The 22,374-nt window shown below is 36.7% G+C and overlaps 2 protein-coding genes across 3 annotated transcripts; one reads left to right on the forward strand and one right to left on the reverse strand.

The window, feature by feature from the left end:
- The first annotated feature begins 11,045 nt into the window (after window positions 1-11,045).
- LOC130947827 (uncharacterized) lies at window positions 11,046-14,285 on the forward strand. 2 transcript variants are annotated; one of them, XM_057876548.1, is made up of 5 exons: window positions 11,046-11,135; window positions 11,235-11,604; window positions 12,293-12,791; window positions 12,894-13,043; window positions 13,147-14,285. In XM_057876548.1, exons 2-5 carry the CDS (start codon window positions 11,287-11,289, stop codon window positions 14,196-14,198), a joined length of 2,019 nt encoding a protein of 672 aa, XP_057732531.1. In that variant the 5' UTR covers window positions 11,046-11,135; window positions 11,235-11,286; the 3' UTR covers window positions 14,199-14,285. The 2 variants fall into 2 exon arrangements, with proteins under 2 accessions (XP_057732531.1, XP_057732532.1); XM_057876549.1 differs by lacking the exon at window positions 11,046-11,135 and having other exon boundaries at window positions 11,157-11,604.
- Window positions 14,286-16,966: 2,681 nt separating this feature from the next.
- Window positions 16,967-21,155, reverse strand: LOC130950102 (ankyrin repeat-containing protein ITN1-like). Its single transcript, XM_057878652.1, has 4 exons — window positions 21,026-21,155; window positions 20,469-20,618; window positions 19,300-19,721; window positions 16,967-17,575 (listed from the first exon to the last, which is right to left on the reverse strand). The coding sequence occupies exons 1-4, from the start codon at window positions 21,153-21,155 to the stop codon at window positions 16,967-16,969; spliced, it is 1,311 nt and encodes a 436-aa protein (XP_057734635.1).
- Between the last annotated feature and the right edge of the window lie 1,219 nt (window positions 21,156-22,374).

Below are 22,374 nucleotides of genomic sequence, written 5' to 3' on the forward strand. Positions count from 1 at the left end.
ATTAAATAGTTTTGGTTTTCGAAAATCAATAATAAAAAGAAAATAAAAGGGATAGAAATACTTATGTAATTCAAGAGTGGGAATTTCAGATAGGCGTATGGAGATGCTGTGCTCCTCTTGAAACTCTGCTTCACTACTCTCTCTTCCAATCCTTCTTACTCCTTTCCATGGCAAGCTGTATGTAGGGTATCACCATCATCAATGGCTACTTTCAATCCTCTCGGGAAAATGGTCCTATGCGCTGTCACTGCACGGCTAATCGTCTGGAGGCATCATCCTTGCTGATAGCTACATCCCCTCCTCTCAGTGAAAATGGTCCAAATGCTCTGTCACAGCACGGCTAATCATCTGTCGGTTCTCAATCAGGTTGGAATAGAATCCATTGATTCTTTTGCGTCTGTCACTAACGCCCAGCCTTCAGGAGTTTGAAGCTCGTCACAGCCATTCAATACCGGAATCCTACTCGGAATACCACAAACAAGGTTAGACCTTCCGGATTCCCAGGACCCTACTCAGAATACCACAGACAAGGTTAGACTTTTCGGATCCTCATGAATGCCGCCATCTATCTAGCTTATACCACGAAGATTCTGTTGGTGAATCTAAGAGATATGCGCCCGGCCTAGAGTAGAACGGAAGTGGTTGTCAATCACGCGCGTTCATAAGTGAGAATGATGATGAGTGTCACGGATCATCACATTCATCAAGGTGTTGTGCAATGTATATCTTGGAATAAGAATAAAAGAGAATTGAATAGAAAGTAATAGTAATTGTATTGAAACTTGAGGTACAGCAGAGCTCTACACCCTTAATCTATGGTGTGCAGAAACTCCACCGTTGAAAATACATAAGTGAAAGGTTCAGGCATGGCCGAGAGGCCAGCCTCCTTGAAAGTGATCAAAAAACCGAATGGTCAAGAGATGTCTAATACATTAGTAAAAAGTTCTATTTATAATAAACTAGCTCCTAGGGTTTACATGAGTAAGTAATTGATGCATAAATCCACTTCTGGGGCCCACTTGGTGTATGTTTGGGCTGAGCTTGATCTATCCACGAGCTGAGGCTTTTCTTGGAGTTGAACTCCAAGTTATGACGTGTTTTGGGCGTTCAACTCCGGATCATGACGTTTTTCTGGCGTTTAACTCCAAACAGCAGCATGTACTTGGCGTTCAACGCCAAGTTACGTCGTCAATTTCCGAATAAAGTATGGACTATTATATATTGCTGGAAAGCTCTAGATGTCTACTTTTCAACTCCGTTGAGAGCACGCCATTTGGATTTCTGTAGCTCCAGAAAATCCATTTCGAGTGCAGGGAGGTCAGATTCCAACAGCATCAGCAGTCCTTTTGTCAGCCTTTTTCAGAGTTTTGCTCAAGTCCCTCAATTTCAGCCAGAAATTACCTGAAATCACAGAAAAACACACAAACTCATAGTAAAGTCCAGAAATGTGAATTTATCATAAAAACTAATGAAAACATTCCTAAAAGTAGCTTGAACTTACTAAAAACTATCTAAAAACAATGCCAAAAAGCGTATAAATTATCCGCTCATCAACAAGCAACAATTTAAGTTTGGTGTTGTGATGAGCAGATAATTTATACGCTTTTTGGCATTATTTTTAAGTAGTTTTTAGTAGGATCTAGCTACTTTTTGGTATGTTTTTATTAGTTTTTGTGCAAAATTTATATTTCTAGGCTTTACTATGAGTTTGTGTGTTTTTTGTGATTTCAGGTATTTTCTGGCTGAAATTGAGGGACCTGAGCAAAAATCTGATTCAGATGCTGAAAAAGGACTGCAGATGCTTTGGATTCTGACCTCCCTGCACTCGAAAGGGATTTTCTGGAGCTACAGAACTCCAAATGGTGCAATCTTAATTGCGTTGGAAAGTAGACATCTAGGGTTTTCCAGCAATATATGATAGTACATACTTTGCTCTTGTTTTGATGACGCAAACTGGTGTTCAAACGCCAACTTCTTACCCTATTCTGAAGTTAAACGCCAGAAACAGGTTACAAGTCAGAGTTAAACGCCAGAAACAGGCTAAAACCTGGATTTTAACTCCAAAAGAAGTCTCTACATATGAAAGCTTTAATGCTCAGCCCAAGCACACACCAAGTGGGCCCGGAAGTGGATTTCTGCATCATTTACCTATCTCTGTAAACCCTAGTAGCTAGTTCATTATAAATAGGACCTTTTACTATTGTATTGACATCCATATTTTGATCAGTTTTATGTGATCTTAGACCTTTATAGGGGCTGGCCATTCGGCCATGCCTGGACCTTCATCACTTATGTATTTTCAACGGTAGAGTTTCTACACACCATAGATTAAGGTGTGGAGTTCTGCTGTTCCTCGAGTATTAATGTAATTACTACTGTTTTCTATTCAATTCAAACTTATTCTTGTTCTAAGATATTCACTCGCACTTCAACCTGATGAATGTGATGATCTGTGACACTCATCATCATTCTCACCCATGAACGCGTGCCTGACAACCACTTCCATTCTACCTGCGAAAGCTAGAGTGTGTATCTCTTGGGTTTCTAATCAATGATTCACATTGACTCCCCTCTGACAATGGGCATTTCAATATGAGATTAGAACCTTCGTGGTATAACCTAGAATCCATTGGCAGCATTCTTGAGATCTGGAAAGTCTAAATCTTGTCTGTGGTATTCCGAGTAGGATCTGGGATGGGATGACTGTGACGAGTTTTAAACTCATGGGTGTTGGGTGTGTGATAGACGCAAAAGGATTACTGGATCCTATTCCAACATGAATGAGAACCAACAGATGATTAGCCATACGGTAGCTGTGCATGGTATTTTTCATCTGAGACGAGCAATCCGACAGTTGATTAGCCGTACAGAAACTGTAGAGGACCATTTTCACTGAGAGGACAGGAGGTAGCCATTGACGCTAGTGAAACCCAGCATACAGCTTGTCATGGAAAGGAGTATGACTGATTAGATGAAAGCAGTAGGAAAGCAGAGATTCAGAAGGAATGAAGCATCTTCATACACTTATCTGAAATTCCCACCAATGAATTGCATAAGTATCTCTATCCTATTTTATATCTTATTTATCTATTTATTATCAAACTCCATAACCTTTTGAAATCTGCCTAACTGAGATGTACAAGAGGACCATAGCTTGCTTCATACCAACAATCTCCGTGGGATCGACCCTTACTCACGTAAGGTATTACTTGGACGACCCAATGCACTTGCTGGTCAATTGCACGATGTTGTGAAGGATGTATAGATTATCATATTGTGCACCAAGCTTTTGGAGCCATATCTAGGATCACAATTTCGGGCGATCATCTGTGCCAAGCCATAAAATCTGTTCCTCATGGGGTGACTTTAGGGTTATTTCTAAAGGGTGTTTTAGGGTGGGTGAAGAAAGAGATGTCGAGGTCTTGACTAATCAATAAATCTTCCCATTGGGCATTTGGGAAGAAATGAATCCACTTGTTTTCCCTTTCTAAGTTGTCAATAGGACTAATGAAACAGTGAGTTTCGTCACTTACAGTGAAGTGGATAAGAATTCCGGAGTCGTCAATTTGAAGTTGAGGGTCTCCAATGATTTCATCATTGATTTGGTTCAAGATGTCAAAGACGGAGGAGCCGGTTGTTGGGTTGCTAGACCCTTGTCCTTATCTTGAGTAGTAGCTTGAGAAGATGAGGAAGTCATTGATGAACAAGGAGGAAAGTGAAAGATAAAAATGGCAGTTGCGGAATGGAACAGAATGTAAGGTTTCAGGGAACGAAGATTCAATAAAGGAAAAAGACAATGGTGGGGAGTTTAATTTAAATAGGGTTTGCTTCCTAACCGTTGTCACAGAGAAGATTCAGAAAAAAGAGGTAACATCGCAAAGAAGGCGAAGTGGTGAAGAGAGAGACTGTGAATCGTGGGAGACGTGTCAAACAGGTCAAAATTGATGGAGAAAGTAAATGGCAATTATGGCCAATTAAGGTAATTCCCATTAAACCATGGTTAAAGACTGAATTAGGATTAAATGTTTCGTCTTCTGAGCAGTAACTTCAAAAATAAATACGTTAATCTTAGGAAGCAATTTATTAGTCAAAAATAATAATATTCGAAGGCTGAGCTGATTCGAGATGTTAATAAAGTTTCGAAATGGAAGTAGAGATCAAAAGGGATGCACATGAAGGCATCAAGTGGAAAACTATTTGGCATGGATTCGATGGACATGGTAAATTGAATAGCTACTCGAATGAGGAAGATCGAAGGTTTTTTTGAATTAAAGGGATTTTTAGTAACTATCACACGTTTGGGCAAAAGAGCGGGAACAGTTACCCAAATTTTTGCACACAAGGGGGCATCATGTCATTAATGGTCGGTTATGGAAAAATGATACAAATATTAGAAAGTATTAAGGAACCAAGGTTGGAACTTTTTTTTAGAAATACACTCAAGCACACTCATATCCCAGTGAATTTCTGAGTTTGCGTTCGAGTTCGATTTCTATAGGGTTCTTTTCATGTCTTTATCTTTTTAATTTACAATTTCAGCAAACTTTACTTTTCCTGTTCAATTTATCTTTAAAACATCTTTAAATTTCATTGTGATATTTACATTTTAGTGCTTTTAATCTTTATGTCAAAAGTCTTTTGATTCAATCGAAGGCATTTTTATCGCTTTATTTAAATTTATTGCAAACCTTTTCGCTTTCAGTCAGTTTATCTTCCAAAAGTCTTATTTTACACCCTTTAAACCCTTTTTCCTTTTTAATACTCGTCTAATTCGAGGACCTTTGATATATTTATAGAAAAACTGATACCTACAAAAGAAGAGTAGGTTTCGCTCCTAGACCATTAGAATTGAACCACTTTCGATTTGCTAAAAATCAACAAAACACCACAACAATCAAATGTCCTAAAAGTATGACAATCAAAGATTACCAGTTATAACAGTTAGAATTGAACTCCCACACACAAAATCATACAGTTCCAACTATGTAGATTTTGAAAAGAAAATTCTAAGTGATCAACACTTTTTTTTTGCCTTACTTTTAAATTAATACTAGTTAAATCTTTATTTTTTTTATTAGAAGTGTTCGTCTCTTTAACACTTTTCTTTTTGAAATGGTGGTTTAAAAGTGTATGCCAATCATTATTTAAAAATAAAATGATGACGAATTGATGATGACAACGGTAAGGTAAAAAATTTTAAATTGGTGGAGATTTACTTATTTAGTTACTCTTTCGTATTTTATTTTCTGTTAAAACTCTATTAATTATTTTACAATAGTTTTTTTTTAAGTGGTAACATATATATCGAAAAGAAAAATGTTAAGCGTCATTAATATTTATTGTTTTTGTCATTATTTGGCCATTAATTCAATACTTTTAATATAATTCTTTTAGTCTAGTAATCTAATAATATATTTTATCTTATAATTTTAAATATTAATAGTTGACTGATAACCAAAAAAAAATTATAAATCTTTTAACATTTCTCTACTAGTTGTAATATGGGAGATTTCAATGAAATAATACATGTGGAGGAACGACAAAGTGCTGGGGTCTTACCTCGGTCTGCAGAAGAATGTAAGGCTTGAATACAAGATATGGAGTTAGTGGACTTGCCGCTCACTAATCGTATATTCACATGGTTTAGGGGACGCTCTTGTAGTCGCATTGATAGAGCTTTGGTTAGCTTAGAGTGGTTGGGGGAGTTTTCGGAGACTTGGGTACGAGGTAGACCAAGGGGGTTGTCAGGTCATTGTCCTATTATAGTAGAAGACAAAAAACTGAGGGGAGGTCTAAGGCCTTTCAGAAACTTAGATTCCTGGTTTACACATGAAGGTTTTCTTAAAATGGTGAAGGAGGGGTGGAGAGGTTTGGAGGAGATTCAGTTCACAGATAAATTGAAGGCGTTGTTGATTCCGTTAGGAAGGTTGCATAAGGCCAATTTTAGTAATATGGACAAGAAGATTACGACCTTTGAGGAAGAAATTAAGAAGATTGATGATTTGGTGAGCAATGGAGTGTATGATGGAACTATGGAGGCTAGACGAAAGGCGCTAGTCACTTGCTGTGAGAGATGGTATGTGAGAAAAGAGATTCATTGGAAGCAGATGTCCTGATCGCGACAAGTCAAGGAGATGAACAAAAATACAAGATACTTTCACAATATAGCTTCAGCAAGAAGGAGGAATAATAGGATTGATACATTGCTAATCAATGGCAGACATGTCAGGAATCAGGCAATGATAAAAATTGCTATTATAGATTTCTATAAGGATTTATATCAGCAGCAAGACTCTCCTATGGTGGGCTTCAGGGACGGTCTGGTGGGGAGGATCTGCCAGGATGATGCTGTGAAGTTGGAAATATTACCGTCGGCTGAGAAGATAAGAGATGCTGTGTGGGACTGTGAGTCCTCTAAGGCACCAGGCTGTGACGGGTATAACATGAATTTCATTAAGAGGTGTTGGGACGAGATAGGGCCGGAATTCACGGCAGCTGTGATCGGGTTCTTTCATACTTCAAGGTTACCGGCGGAATCCAATATCACTTGGGTGGCACTGGCTCCGAAGTTTGTTGGGGCAAGGGAGATTAAAGACCTGCGACCTATTAGTATGGTTGGGTGTGTGTACAAGGTTATTTCTAAAGTATTGGTGAGGAGGATGAGACAAGTAATGCCAGTGCTAGTAGGAGAGACTCAGAGTACATTTGTGAAAGGCAGTAAAATACATGATGGGGACACTCATTGCATGTGAAATTGTAGACTGGCTTAAGCGGAGGAAGGAGGAGGCCGTAATAATCAAGTTAGACTTCCAAAAAGCATATGATAGAGTCAAGTGGAGTTTTGTAGACTTAGTACTGCAGAAGATGGGATTTGGGCTTAGATGGAGATCGTGGGTTATGGAGGGTGTGACGACAGCTTCTATGTCAGTCCTGATAAATGGTTCGTCATCCAAGCCGTTCAAAATGGAAAGAGGCTTGAGACAAGGTGACCCACTTTCTCCGTTCCTGTTTGTACTAGTTGTAGATGTGCTACATCGGATGATTGGAGAGGCGGTCAGGAATGGCCTTATATCACCATTGTTAGTTGGAAGAGATAGTATCGAGTTATCGCATCTCCAGTTTGCGGATGATACAATTCTGTTTAGCCCACCAGAAGAGGAGACTATCAAGAACTACAAGCAACTCTTGAGGTGCTTTGAGCTGATGTCAGGGCTGAGCATTAACTTTGACAAGTCGAGTTTGATTCCAGTAAACTGTGACCAGCAGTGGGTCCAAAGTATGTGCTGTTTGTTGGGTTGCAAGGGAGGTTCCCTTCCAGTCAAATACTTGGGAATCCCTTTAGGAGCAAATCCGAGGCTGGTAACCTGGAAGCCCATCATAGACAAAGTGGAGGAGAAGCTCAGCCTATGAAAAGCAAAAGTACTAATAAGACTGGAAAGTTGGTGCTGATCAAATCAGTTTTAAATAGCCTACCAGTGTATTATCTGAGTTTATTCAAGATGGCGAAAGTGGTTGCTGAAAAATTAATCTCCCTAGGGAGAGGGTTCCTTTGGAGGAAGGAGGATGGAAGTAATGGGATGTCATTAGTTAAATGGGAAGTGGTGCAGGCCCCTAAGAAACTGGGAGGGTTGGGATTTGGAGATGCTATGATCCGCAACACGGCTATGTTATTTAAGTGGTGGTGGCAGTTTGCCAAAGAAGACTGCCCATTGTGGAAGAAAGTCGTCTGCTCCTGTAACAATCTAAATCCTAATGAGCTACTGTTAACTCAAGTACTACCTACTAGAGGAGGCCCCTGGAAGGATATATGCCAGTTACAAATAACGAATCAACATTTAAGGGAAAAGATGATTACAGGTTTGTCTATGGAGATTGGTGATGGACGGCATACTCGTTTTTGGGAGGATGTATGGTTATACTGTGGATCATTGAAGGATCGGTTCCCCAGGCTTTTCTCGGTTTCAACCCAATGTGGATCTGTTATAGGAGATTGTGGGTTTTGGGACGGGTTAGAGTGGATTTGGAATTTTCAATGGAGAAGAGAGCTCTTTCAATAGGAGTTGGAACTTCTGAGTCAATTACACAAGGTGTTGAGACTTATGACACTAATACAAAATAGAGAGGATAGAGTTATGTAAAAATTTGATAGAAAAAGTATTTTTTCAACTAACTTATTTGTGCAAGTTTGGCAGGAAGAAATGATCCCAAAGGAGGTTACCAGTTACAGCTTCACTAAGACTATCTGGAAAGGTTTAGTGCCACCTAGAGTGGAACTGTTTACTTTGTTTGTCCTGATAGGTAGAGTGAGTACAAAAGATAGGCTTAGCAGGTTTGGAATTATCAGACAAGAAGATAATATCTGTGTTTTCTGTAATAATGAGGTGGAGCATATACACCACCTGTTTCTAGGATGTGGATTTGCCTGCAGGTTTGGAATGCTTGGATATCGATGTTATGCCGACAGTGGTCTTTCCAGGATCGATGAGAGAACATTTCTTATGCTGGACAGAGGAACCAAGGAGGAAGGAGGATCGAGAGCAACGACTGAGATGCTTCTACGCGATCATCTGAAACATTTGGTTGGAAAGAAATAGAAGAATATTCCAGAATGTAAGCAAAGGTGTGGAAGAAATATTCAACATGACGGTGATGAGTTCCAACGAATGAAAAGGTGTAGATCCCTTTGGTTGTTAATGGCTATGCCTGAGATGACATGGGGACTCTTCTTTGTGCTGTTGTATCACTATTTTTAAGCTTCTTTGTGCTGTTGTGTTTGTTAGTTCTGTTGCTCCATTGTATTGTGTTGAGCTCTTATTTTTAAAAAAAAAATTTTTTTTTTCTACTAAAAAAACGATAAATAAACTCTAAATTAAATTTTATAATGCCATACAGATACTACGTAGCATCTCACTTAGATTAGCACAAGAACTATTTGAAGGGGTTAAGCCTTTTCTAAGGTAATCCCAAACCTTTTCTCCATGTATGTCCTCTAGTTGTATTGATTGAATCGGTAATCAAATCTATCGAACTATTAGATTATTGGGCTGGAATATTAATTTAACTATTGAGTCATAGGTTGAATTCGTTAATTTGATCATAATTAAAAAAATTATATAAAATTTATTTTTTTCTCATTTTTTAATAAATATATTTTTTTATTTTATTTTGTATTAAATTAACTATTATTTTTAAATTTTAATGATTCATCAATTAATTTATATTTATTATACTTTTAAAATTTATAAAAATAAAAATTATAATCATAAAAATAAAAAACAAATTATATTAATAAAAAATATTTTTTAAATTATAAATATAATTTTATTTTATTTATATAATATATTTATAAAAAACATTATGTATAACAAATAATAATTTTATTTAATTTGATCAGATTTTATTATATTTAACTGGATTGATTTATTTGTGTTTAACGAATTTTTATTAAATTTAACCAAATTTAATTAGGTTAATTATTAACTAGTCACCCAAAAAAAAAAATGATGATTCGACCCTACTCACCAAAAAAAAAATAAATAAATGATTCAACCCGAGTTGATAACTAAAAGATTGAGTTTTCGAGTAGACTGACCAGATTAAACGAGTTTGATAGTATGTCTTCAAGCTTCCAATCGAAGGAGTCTATGAGTGAACCTAACATTAAGTGCATCCTAAATTCCTAGCTAATAACGAGGATCATGCTGGGACATATTCTTCTTCCAGCACCAAAGACACGAGCTTTGATATCGATACTCGATCCTATAAACCTCTTGAGAAAAAAATCCAGTGTGTAATAATGCACATTAATAGTTATCGAAATAAAATATATAATGCATATTAAAAATATATAAAGATAAAGTATTAAATTGGTCTCTTACGATTGGACATAATTCTGTTTTGGTCGTTAAGGTTTAAAATGTCTTATTTAAATTAAAAAAAAAATCATTTAGCTTCAATATGATCAAAGTTAAATAATCAACGGAGTATCCTACATAACAATAGTATAAAAATAAGGTCGACAAATACAAACTCTAGAGAAACAAAATCAACCATGCATAGATCAATATAACTTAAATGGTGCATATTCATGCGTGTAGCTGCAGGGAAGAATGCGCATCTAAATGGCCAGTGGCTATAATAATATCCAAGAGCCGGTGAGAGAAATATGCTTTAGCCTTGGGTTGAGGGAATAGATACCATTTGGATTGCATGCTCCACCATTATTACCTGAATAAAGATCGAAATTAGATAACAAGCTCGAAGCTATATACATGGCCTTATTATGCAATTTGGGCCATACGATAATGATCTATGTTAGGAACAGCACATGCTGGAAGTCCAAAAGTCTATAGGAAAATTTGCAGTGTGCTATTCCTTTCTTGTTGTATAAAATGAAATCATACAGGATTTGAATATTCAACCAATTATTCAAGAACAACATTTTCATATTACAGAAATAGATTTTTTATAAAAGCATAACAGACATATAATTTGCTGTATAAATCATAATGGAATCAAGCAAACATTCAGGACTAACCATATGTATAAATAGAATACTCCTTGTTTAGCACTCATATCATAGGATCAACCATACAAAGTATACATTTCCTGTTAAGTGCCTATATCTGAAAGAAATACCACAACAATACAAATATATTTTTAACACCAAATTAAGTCAGATGTGAGTGAGCCAAGAGGAAGGAGAAGGTAGCTAGAGACTTGCAGTTGCAGGTTCAAAGTTAATTTACAGTAATGCCCCTTCCCCGTTAAAAAACAACCAGTTTATGCACCGTAGCGCCACCCAAACTTCATATCACATCACCACCTTACCAAATAGAAAATCGACCATTCAAATATTTTATATTAAATCTGCACGGCTATAAACAGTGGACAAACAACAGTTGATTATAGAAAGTTGACCTGCGAGTATGGTACGATAAAAAAATGAAAAATATATAGCTTTTCACATGCGAGCACGACATGACAGCGCAACGGCCCATATTAAAAGTGGCAAGTTTTATGGACTGGGGAGTGGTGATTGGTGAATGAATTAACAATTCTGGATACAGTACCACTCTATTCAAGATCTCTCAGCGTTGACCAGACCTGAAACACAGTGCTTTCTATACTACCAGGTATTGATTGACAACAAGTTCTTGTTCTGATTTTTGGACTCCATATGTATTCTTTATAGTCTCTTTTTTTCTCTAGCATTTTCTATTTTATTGTGGCAGAATATCATCCTTTGGTAGCAGATCAGCCATTGATAATTTCTTCAAGGTGATCATGACTTGCACTAGTCTTTCCTTACCTGCTGCACCAAACTTTTCCGGCGACAGGTATGATTTCTGGGCAATTAAAATGAAACGCTTCCTAGTGCTAAGTGACTTATGGGAAATTGTGGAGAATGGTTTTGAAGTTCCAGCAGCAAACGCACAATTGAGCACGGCGCAACAACAAACTTTGAGAGAAAATTACTCTAAAGATGCAAAGGCTCTCTTCATCATCCAATCTGTACTTTCAGATGAAATTTTTCCCTGCATTAAGGATGCTACTACAGCCAAGGAAGCTTGGGAAAAATTGCAGCATCATTATGGAACAAAGGTCAAACTCGTTAAACTTCAAACTTTGAAAAGAGGTTTTATATGAATATGAAATTTCTTAAAAAAAAAACTGTTAATGCTTGCTGTAATGCTTAAAATTTGGTGTTTAATTTAACAAAAAAGGCTAAATAGTCAACTTTTGATTTAAAAGGTACAAAAGATAATAAATTTTGGTATTTGACATTTGCTTTAAAAGTTTAGTTTAGTACCAACATAAAAGGCAAGAGAGAATTAGCCAAAATTGTTTAGTGCTGATTCTGTTAAAGATTTCTCTGCTAAAATATGTGAAATTATAAACTAAAGTAGATGAAATTATTTGGAGATCAGATACAATCTGTATTTTTTTATCCGCTAAATTTGAATAATTTATAGTCGCTGCTATTGAGCATCAGCTTGTTTGTGCCTTAGAAGCACATGATGAGAAGAGAATTAATTGAAGAACTGAAAACTCTGTCGAAGAAAGGGCATTTCATTTCAGTCTAAACATAAGCAAAGAAAGAAGAACTAGGCTAAACATAAAAATTCAGAATAAAGGAAAATTCCTATATGTTGATTAGTTGGTAAGAAGCCATATACAAAATTGCTTATGTGCACACTAAAATCAATGAGCATAATCCATCACTATGTACTTGTATATAAATACCTGTATTGTTTAACTCATTTTTAATGTATATTTTGTATTCCAATAGGAAGTGGTGGAGGACTACGATCCACGGTATGCACCATTATATGCAGCATTGCGCACTGGTAATTGGGATGCAACTCTGAAATTTATTCAGAACCATCCGCAACCGGCGGAAGCAGTGAAGGCAAAAATTTCACACGAGGGGAAGAGACCTCTTCACGTGGCAGCTCTATTCGGACACCACCACATCCTGGAGAGGTTGTTGCCGTTAATGTCAACGGAGGATGTTAAACTGACAGACAATCATGGCTTCACGGCTCTTCATGAAGCTACTTACGGTAGAGACGTCAGAGTGGCACAATGCCTTGTCCAACGCAACAGGGAATTGCTTACAATTCCTTCAAACGATCATTGGATTCCTCTCACACGTGCTCTTAGCGTTGGTAACAAGGAAACTGCTGCCTACCTTTTTCGCGAAATTCCAGCGGAAGAATTAGCACCTGAAAAGGGAATCAATGGGGTTAATGTTCTCAGCATGTGTTTTTCCTCTCAGATATTATTAGGTAATCACTGTATACATACATACATATATACATGAAATTTTCTGCTTACAGGATTTCTATTAACAATTCATATACCTCAATCCAATCATAATGTTTAATCAGATGAGGCTCTAAAGTTACTGCGTAATTACCCAAAGTTAGCAGTAACAGCAGGGGATGGTGGGTCAACATTTTTGGAAGCATTGGCAAGTGTACCTTCTGCATTCCCTAGTGGGCGTCAACTCACATGCTGGGAAAGATGGATCTTGAGAAGTGAGTATATTACCATATATATTGATTGATTAATTAACCTTTTCAAACTCATTGATTTTTTGTTGGGTGGCGAACTGGCTTCTCTCTTCATTCTTAACGACAGGAAGACGAAATATATACAAAGTTGATGAATCAAACGTAACCTACAAGCACTCTCGTGAGCTTCTACAGATTGCATGTGAACAACTATCCGAATTAAGAAAAGAAGAGCTTGAAAAAAGTCGAGCACGTCTGGCACTAATTCAAGCCGCCAAAATGGGGATCCCAGAGTTTATCAAGGAAGTGATAAAGAAGCACCCACACGTTTTCTGGGCAGGTGAAAATCCCAGAAATGCTATATTTGTCGGTGTTGAATATCGCCAAGCCAGTGTTTTTGATCTTATTCACGGTATGGTTTGGAAAAATGCACTTGCTGAAATGACGGACAGGAATGGCAACACTCTGCTTCACATGGCAGGAGTGTTAGCTCCGAGCGCACAGCTTCATGATATCTCTGGTGCCGCTTTACAAATGCAAAGGGAATTACAGTGGTTCAAGGAAGTGGAGAGTATCACACCAGCTTCAAGGAAGGAGTCTTTAAACAATGACAAAAAAACTGCTCGACAATTGTTCACGGAAGAACACAAGGATTTGGGGAAACAAGGTGAGAAATGGATGAAAGGAACAGCCACTTATTTTAGTCTTGTAGCAGCTCTTGTAGCCACGGTGGTTTTTGCTGCCGCATTTACGGTTCCAGGTGGTAATGACCAGACCACAGGTTACCCTATTTTCTCAAAGAAAAAGGCATTTGTGGTGTTTGTATTATCTGATGCAATATCGCTCTTTTCTTCTTCAACTTCCATAATCATGTTCTTAGGCATTCTCACTTCCCGTTATGCTGAAGATGATTTTCTCAAGGCATTACCTTTGAAGCTTATCACAGGCCTTCTGACTTTATTTATCTCCATGGCATCCATGTTGGTAGCATTTTCTGCGGCGCTCTTTGTTATGCTTCACGGGAAAGCATGGATTGTTATACCTTTAAGTTTTCTTGCTTGTGTTCCAATTGCTTCCTTCATTTGGTTGCAGTTTCCTCTTTTTGTGGAGATCACAATGTCGACCTTCGGGCCAAGCATCTTTAATAGGAATGCTAATAAGCACTGGCTCACTCGATAATTCACTTGCAATGTGTTTTTGTATGTAAGGTCTGTAATCTTTGGTAAATAATAGTTGAGAATTGTCAGAGCGCCATCATAATTTAGTTTTTTGCTATCATTTTTAGTTATTAATTTAATTTTTTATTTTATTACTTCAACAAAATATTTTATTTTATATTTTTAAATATTAATAACTAATTGATGTAAAAAATAATAAATTTTGATAATTTTTTAATTTTTTTTAATAATTATTACTGTATTAGTGATAATGGACTCGATAATTGCACTTACGATGATGTATATGTACATCTTTTAACAATTACAATCATGTATATGTAATTGTTGTAGCAATTGCAATTAAACCCCCACACACAAAACCATTACAATCATGTATATGTATATGTGCAGCTTCATGATATCTCTGTTTAATGATTTTTATATTTTTGTTGAATTATAATCGATGGTAATTAGTGGCTAAGAGAAAGGAGGGTTGAATCTTAGTCCATTTTTATTGAGTGTTACTTTTTGCCCTCTGAAATAGCTTTAATTAGGAGATTTTTTTCTTTTTATCTCATAACTAGTCAAGAGACATTTTCTTTTTGTCTTGTAACCAGTCAAGATATATTTTTCAATTTTGTCTTCTATGCAACAAAATCAGAAATGGAGTAGAAGAGAGAGAGAGAATCACACCAAGAAGTATCCTGGTTCAGCTGCTAAGTGCAATGTAGCCTACATTCAGTCTCCATCACAACAATGATGGAATTTCACTATAATCATACAGATTACAAATACTAATTCTCCCTAGGAACTACCCTTCCTATCCGGAACAAGTTCAGAATCTATCCCCAACCTTAAACTTCACTTAGTCACCTACCAAGCTTTCAACTGCTAAGTGCTAACCCAACTTACAAGGGGATTCCCACAAAATTATGATACACAACACAGATATACAAAGGACCTCTAGGACATCTATGGCTTTTCCTTTAATTTTGTACACTCTATATTTTTTCGCTCACTGGCTTTTTCTTACAAACCTCACACTGTTTGCCTTTTTTTTTTCCATGAGACTCAAGACAGACAAAACTTAAAGAAAATACAAAATAAAAAACATTGAAGTTGAAGAACTTCTATTAGCTTGGGTAGCTATGAGAACTCTGTGCTTACTCTCCTTGTTTCAAGCTTTGGTTGTTCACCCTTATTATAGAAGGGGAAGCCTCCAAGGTTGAAACGGTTGAACTGAGCCAACTTCTTCTTCTTCAATCATCAAATCCGGTTTGGCCAGAGAGAGGAGAGAGGGAACCGAATGCAAAAACTAACATACAATTACCTCTTCTTCATCCCATCTCTTCAAGCTTCATCAATCTGAGCTTTCCATCTTGACTTGGTCCTCAAGAAGAATTTCTGACTCTTGATGAACGCTTGATTCTTGACAGCTCCATCTGCTCCACTTCTGCCTCTTTCTCCACGTAGCTACAGTAGCTACCTTCTGTGATGGATGATCAAAAAGTAGAAACGAGCCATACCATTGGGATCTTCTTCTCTGACCGAAATGGATTGCTTCCATTTCTAGGTATGGAGATCTTGAGACTTCCTCACCACATCTTACCTTTTGTGACAAGGATTTTAGCCACACCATACTGTTGATCTTCTTTTTGCAAGGGCCATTATCACCTTGGCCTCTTGCTTGCACATAACTTCTCTTCTACCTCTGATAGCTTGCATCTTTAAGCTTCTTCACTGTTAGTGAAGTGACCAAAACTAGAAAGAGAAGAGAGAGAAAAGTGAAAAACTTTCAATGAAAGTAAAAAAAGAAATTAAAATGAGCTCATTATCACTTCCCTTCCCCCATGTCTTGTAACATGTGGAATCAATTAATGCAATCAAATCAATTGCATTTTCTTTTTTCTGTTACTAATGCATGCATTAAATTCATTTAATCAAATTTGAATTCCATCAAAGAGGGGGATAGGGTATTCGTGGAAAGCATGCACTATTTTTTTCTTTTTTTTTTTTCAATTTTTTGGACTAAACCTTGTTGATCTTGTAGCAAGGATTAATTGAGCTTCATATTGATTTTCTGGCCCAATTAACATATGAATAATTCAGCCATAATTATGAAAACATTTTTGTATCAAATGCTGATTGTTTTGTCAATATTTTGGGCTTTTTATTGCTTAAAATCCAATGACCAAAATCTACAAGTAATATAGAAATTATTAATTAAATAATTTTGAAGCATAAATCAATTTAATAATTTTTAATTACTATTTTAATAATGTTTGATCATCATATTAATTTAAAATTTTCTAAACTCATCTATAATTATATATAAAAATCAAGGTTTAAGAAATAGATATAAAATTTAATAAAAGAAACAGGTAATTAAAAAATTAAGATCAACGACTAATTTAACCACTAAAAAAGTCGAGTCGTTATCAACGACAAAAAATTTGGTCACCATTTAGTGACCAATTTAATTAGCGACCGATTTTATTTAGTGAGAATTTGATAGTTTTGGTTGAAAATCATCCGTCACTAATGATTATATTTTGTACTCTTCTTACTTTTTATGTGAGTCTAGCATTGAATAATATTCGGAACAACTAGACAAATTAATAATCACATTCAAATTAATAACGAGTATCAATCATTACACTTCCCATGAATAAATAAGAACACAAAATTCCAATATAGTACACTGAGTATATATGCACTTAATTTGATTTGTTGCCACCACAAATCTTAGCTTATTATTATTACATAATGAAAGTAACTGTACTCCATCAATCAGGGCCAACGCTTAACATTTCTATTAAAAATTCCTGGTCCATAAGTTGATATGATAATCTCAATAAGCAGTGGAAACTGCAACCAAATGTAAAAAATAACTGGAACACAACCAAGAAAAGTTACAGGAATAACAATCCATGCTTGGCTTTTAAGCGTTAGAAAAAGTGCTGCACAAAATGCCAGCATCATGTTGGCTAGAGAAAAGAGCATAGTGGAAAGCCCTATGATCATTTTTGAAGGCAATGACTTGAGAAAATCATCCTCGGCATAGCGAGAATTGAGGAGTGCCAGGAATATGAGAAGAGAAGTTGTGGAACTGAAAAGTGATGTTGCATTTGATATCATAAATAACACAAATAAGCTTTTATGTAAGAAAATCGGATAACCCTTGTTTTGGTCATTGCCACCAGGAACCGTGAAAGCAGCAGCAAATGTAATGGTGGCTACAAGAGCTGCTACAACACTACAAGATCCTGCATTTGCTTTGGTCCATTTCTCACCTTGTTTTAACAATTCCCTATGGTTTTCTGTAAATAAATCTCTAGGTGTCTTATTCTCCCTGTTCAAATATTCCTTCTTCATATGTGGTATGATACTCTCCACTTCCTGCATATACATGAGTTGATTTTTTTCATAATATTTTTACTTTTACTTCTATTTATTAATTATAATGCTTATTTATTTAGACAACTGAATTTCATTAAACATTTAATAAATAAGAATAGGATAAACTATTAAAATTATATTCGAAATTTGATGGTTCATATAACTGATAACAACTTCTTCTAGTAATGACAAATAAATTTAAAATATATATAACAAAAATAATTAAATATTAAATATATATTTTCTAAAAAAAAGTAATTTAGAAATCAAATTTGATGGAGTATTTTAAAAGCATGATTAAGAAAATAAAAATTTTGATCCTTAAAATTTAAAAATTTTACGTCAAAAAATTTTTCTGTAATGAATTATTCTTTTTTTTTTTTTTGACAATTGAAAAAATTTTTGTTCCAAATTTTTATGTATTTTTAAATATTTTTTTTAAATAAATTTAATATTTTTATTACTTTTAATATATTTATTTTTTTTATTTTGTATTATTTAATTATTAATAAAAGGGTAAGTATTGTTTTGGGGTGGCTACTCCAATGAAAATCTAATGATTGTCATCATGTGAAGATATATCATTTTGACCATTGAATGATAGATTGTAGGATTTGATTTTATTTGAAGTAAAAGTGTTACTTTTATTTAAAGTGTTGCAAAATAAATAAGTTACACCTTTTAAACAAAGATCATCATGAGAAGATGTTTTGGCATCTTCATGGGAGTAATTACCTTGTTTTGGTTTCTAAAGTTTAGGGTCAAAATTAAATTCGTCCCCAACGTTATTTTTTATTTAAAATCGTCACAAATGGTTTATTTCGTATTAAAATTATTTTTTAATAAATTTTTTAATTTTATTACTAAATTACTCCTACTTTAATAAAAAAATTATAATTTTTTTTTAAAAAAAAAAGAACGCCAAGGAAAAAAGAAAAAGAGGAAGGGGAAGGAGAAGGGGGGGAGGGGGGACGGCACCGGTGAAGTTTGGAGTAGCCGTCGTCATTGGGAATCAGAGCTCGCGAGGGAGAAAGGAGACGTGAGTCAGGGAGAGATCTCGCCGTCGCGTTCCGCCACTGCCGCTGCTGTTACCGACCTCGCCACCACTTTGCGTTCTCGCTGCTGCACCTCGCTGCCTCGTCGCTGCATCTCTCCGTTTCTGCTTCTGCTTCTGCTTTCTGTTTTGGCTTCTGCTTCTTGCTTCGGCTTCTGCTTGAACTTCTGCTTCTGCTTCTTCTGCTTTTGTATCTATTTTTGCTTCTATTTTTGTTTCTAATTCTGATTTTGATTTGTTGTTTTTTGATTTTATTGTTGTTGTGTGTTGATTTTGTTATTGAATTTGATGTTGTTTCTGAATTTGAATAATGTGTTATTGTTAGTATTTTTGAATCTGATTATTAGTATTTGGTGAGAGTAAGGGAGGTGGTGGTAGAGAGTATTTTTGTCCGTAAAAAGTTAAAAGAACGATTTTAATACGAAATAAAACGTTTGGGACGATTTTAAATAAAAAATAATGTTGGGAACGAATTTGATTTCAACTCTAAATTTTAGGGACCAAAACAATACTTACCCTTTATTAAAATAAATAAATAATTTTAAATATAATAAGTTAAATAAGATAACATTTTCTTATTATTTCTTTAGCATGATTCAAAAATTATGAACAGGAATTTAGTATCTTTGAAAGAGAATTGTATTGGCCTTGAAAGAGATAGCATACCTACCTTAAACCATTGCATTTCTCTTTGCATTTGTAAAAGTGCACCAGAGATACGATTAAGATGTGATGATGGAGGAGGCAAGCCTGCCATGTGTAGCAAACAGTTGGCACCTTTGTCTCTCATGTTTGCAAATACATGCTTCATAGCAAGGCCATGGATGAGATTAAGAACTGCTGCTTGGCGAAATTCAACAGCCAAAAAGAATATGTTCCTTCCATTCTCATCATTTGTGTTCCACAAGAAAGGATAATGGATCCTTATTGCTTCCACTATGAATTCAGGATTTCCTCGTTTTGCTGCTTTAAGAATCGCTTCACGTATTCTACCCGCTGTAATCTCTCTTTCGTTTAACTTATAAATTGCACTAAACGCAGCTTGTAGAGGAAACTCCTTATCATTTTCAACTGCTTTTGCCTTTTTGATTCCTACAGTCCATTCACAAATAAACTATATATCATTCCAACTACTAGCCTAATAATAATAATCATGAAATGGATATTACTATTTATATTTTAATAACGTCATTCTTTTCTTTTACTAATTCATACATATATACAGTGTAAGAAAATAAATCTTGTACGAAGAAAAAAAATACTAAAACTAAAAATAAAAACTAATAAGACCTAAGTTTTGTGTCGTTCTATAGCACTTTAATTTACTTTGAGATTCATTGATTCATTGAAAACTGTTAGTATAAAATAGTAGCAGCCAGAAGGAATTAAGGAGTAGTAGTAGAACTTCCATACCTATTAAATGCAAGATACGCCTGACCGATTGATGCAATAGGCCTAGACCAAGAGCACCACCGAACAAAATAAAGGAGATAAATAAGAGTAATATTATTTTAACAATTTTTTATTTTTTGTCAACTAATAAAATTTATTATCTACCAAATACCAGGTTTTAATATATATATTAAATAAGATGAATAATTCACGTGTTATTTTAATAAAAAAGTGTTGGTATTTTATGAAATTTATTATGTGTTACGGACTTGACCCTCGAATCCCGTACCGAAACAGTCTCCAACCCGAATATCTGAATCCGCCCTCCCCCTCCCACACCTTTTTTTCCTTTCTAATGGGCTCAAACTGACCCCACATCCTCTAACTAATATCAAATTTAAATACCTTCCTTATCTTAGCCAGATAAGATAAGATAAAGATAATTACTACTAGCTATATAAAGGGGAATCAGAGGCCCCTCAAGTACGTCATTCATTCTACACATCTTATACCTCTCAGACCTATTCTGACTTGAGCGTTGGAGTGTCTTTGTAGGTACCACCCTCATTGCTCCAATCGAATAATCCGACGACCGCCCTGAATCACAAGTCCCCAATCCATCTCATAAACCGTACTAGAGACTTCTAGTACATTAGCGCTGTTTGTGGGGACTGCCAAATCGTGGTGGCATGACGGAAAATCCCGCAAAACAATCTTCCGGTCACCACCACGACTCACACACATGGAGCCCAACTCCGAACCCTAGAATAACATTCCTCCCACCCACGAGAGGATACCAAGCCCTGTACACCGCCAACCGACCCCAGCCCAACAATGCAAGAACCAAATGAGGACAACCATCCTCCTATTGAAGCACGAGCACCCGACGGCCTGGGAGAAAAGGCGGTCCAAATAATCCAAGAACTATGCCTCAAAGTACAAAACCTCGAAGGCCGAGTCACGTCCAAAGTGCAATACCAACCCGAGCACGCAAGCCATGTGACCTCGAGGACCCGATTTCGCCGCGAAACCAGGAACAACAAGTCGCTTTAGCGACAATACAACAAAAGACACAACCGCAGCATTTTTTGGAACCCGAAACGCCGACATGACAAGGATGACTGAAGACACCATCGAGAGGCCAAACGGGCACGGAGCGAGCACATGATAATGGGAGCCACCCCATTCACAAAGAAAATCTTCATAACCAAACTCCCGAATGGCTTCGACAAGCCGACTAATATGAAATACGACGGGACCAAAGACCTCTTGGAGCATTTGACGAACTTCGAGGCCAAGATGGACCTGGAAGGAGCCGCCGACACGGTTCGATGCAGGGCCTTCCTGGTAACCTTAACCGGCCTTGTGATCAAATGGTTCAGCGCCCTCCCTAACGGCTCCATAGCCAGCTTCCATGATATCTCTAGAAAGTTTATGGCCCAATTCACCACTAGGATCACCAAAGTCAAGCATCCCATCAACCTATTCGAAATCACCCGAAAGCAAGATGAGCCCACAAGAAAGTACCTCGACAGGTTCAACGATGAATGCCTGATGGTCGACGGATTTATGGAGTCGGTCGCAGTTTGTGTCTGACCAACGGCCTCATAAATGAAAACTTTCAGAGACACCTCACCACCAAGTCAGTCTGGACTATGCACGAAATTCAAACCATCGCAAGGGAGTATATAAATGACGAAGAGGTAAGTCAAGTCGTAGCCGCCAATAAACGGCAGCACGGTAACATGGCGCCTCGTAATAACCCACCACCAAAAGAACACCCAAAACCCACTGCTCCGCCCTGACCACCCCGGGTAGGAAAATTCATGAACTACACCCCTTACCCGCTCCCATTATGGAAATCTATCTCCAAATAGCAGACCATGGCGTTCTACTGAATGCCCGACAACTTAAGGAACGAACTGGCAGCAACAAGAGCTTATACTGCAACTACCGTTGGGCACAAAACTCAATACTGCTTCAACCTGAAAGATTTCCTTGAGCAGGCCATCCGCGATAGCAAACTCCCAGAATTTGCCAAGATCATTCGAGAACTTAAAAGAACTGAAAGAGAAAGATCGTCAGAAGGCTAGGGGCGCAACCAAGGAGGGTACCACAAGCTCCCCAAGAAAGCCCGAAAACCGACCCCAGCATAATTGTGAACGTCATCACCGGAAAGGACGCGCTAGAAAAGTCAAAATCAGCGTTAAAAAAGGATCTCAAAATCCTAGCCGTAAAAAATCAGCCACCAACCTCCCCGGTTCAAGAAGCAATCACAATTTTTCCCAATGACTGCCAACACGGCACATGTGGAAGACTCCCCATTTGTCATCTCGGCAAAAGTCAGAACTGG

Source organism: Arachis stenosperma, chromosome 9 (assembly GCF_014773155.1).
Source record: "Arachis stenosperma cultivar V10309 chromosome 9, arast.V10309.gnm1.PFL2, whole genome shotgun sequence".
In the NCBI taxonomy this organism is placed as follows: Eukaryota; Viridiplantae; Streptophyta; class Magnoliopsida; order Fabales; family Fabaceae; genus Arachis; species Arachis stenosperma.

Coding starts and splice junctions, on each gene's coding strand:
- LOC130947827 (XM_057876548.1), top strand. CDS start 11,287: ATGACTTGCACTAGTCTTTCCTTACCTGCTGCACCAAACTTTTCCGGC. Junction 11,605..12,292: donor AGCATCATTATGGAACAAAG/GTCAAACTCGTT, acceptor GTATTCCAATAG/GAAGTGGTGGAGGACTACGA. Junction 13,044..13,146: donor GGAAAGATGGATCTTGAGAA/GTGAGTATATTA, acceptor TCTTAACGACAG/GAAGACGAAATATATACAAA.
- LOC130950102 (XM_057878652.1), bottom strand. CDS start 21,155: ATGGTGTCTTCAGTCATCCTTGTCATGTCGGCGTTTCGGGTTCCAAAA. Junction 20,619..21,025: donor GGCGAAATCGGGTCCTCGAG/GTCACATGGCTT, acceptor CTTGTGATTCAG/GGCGGTCGTCGGATTATTCG. Junction 19,722..20,468: donor TCCCCTTTATATAGCTAGTA/GTAATTATCTTT, acceptor AATGGACTGTAG/GAATCAAAAAGGCAAAAGCA.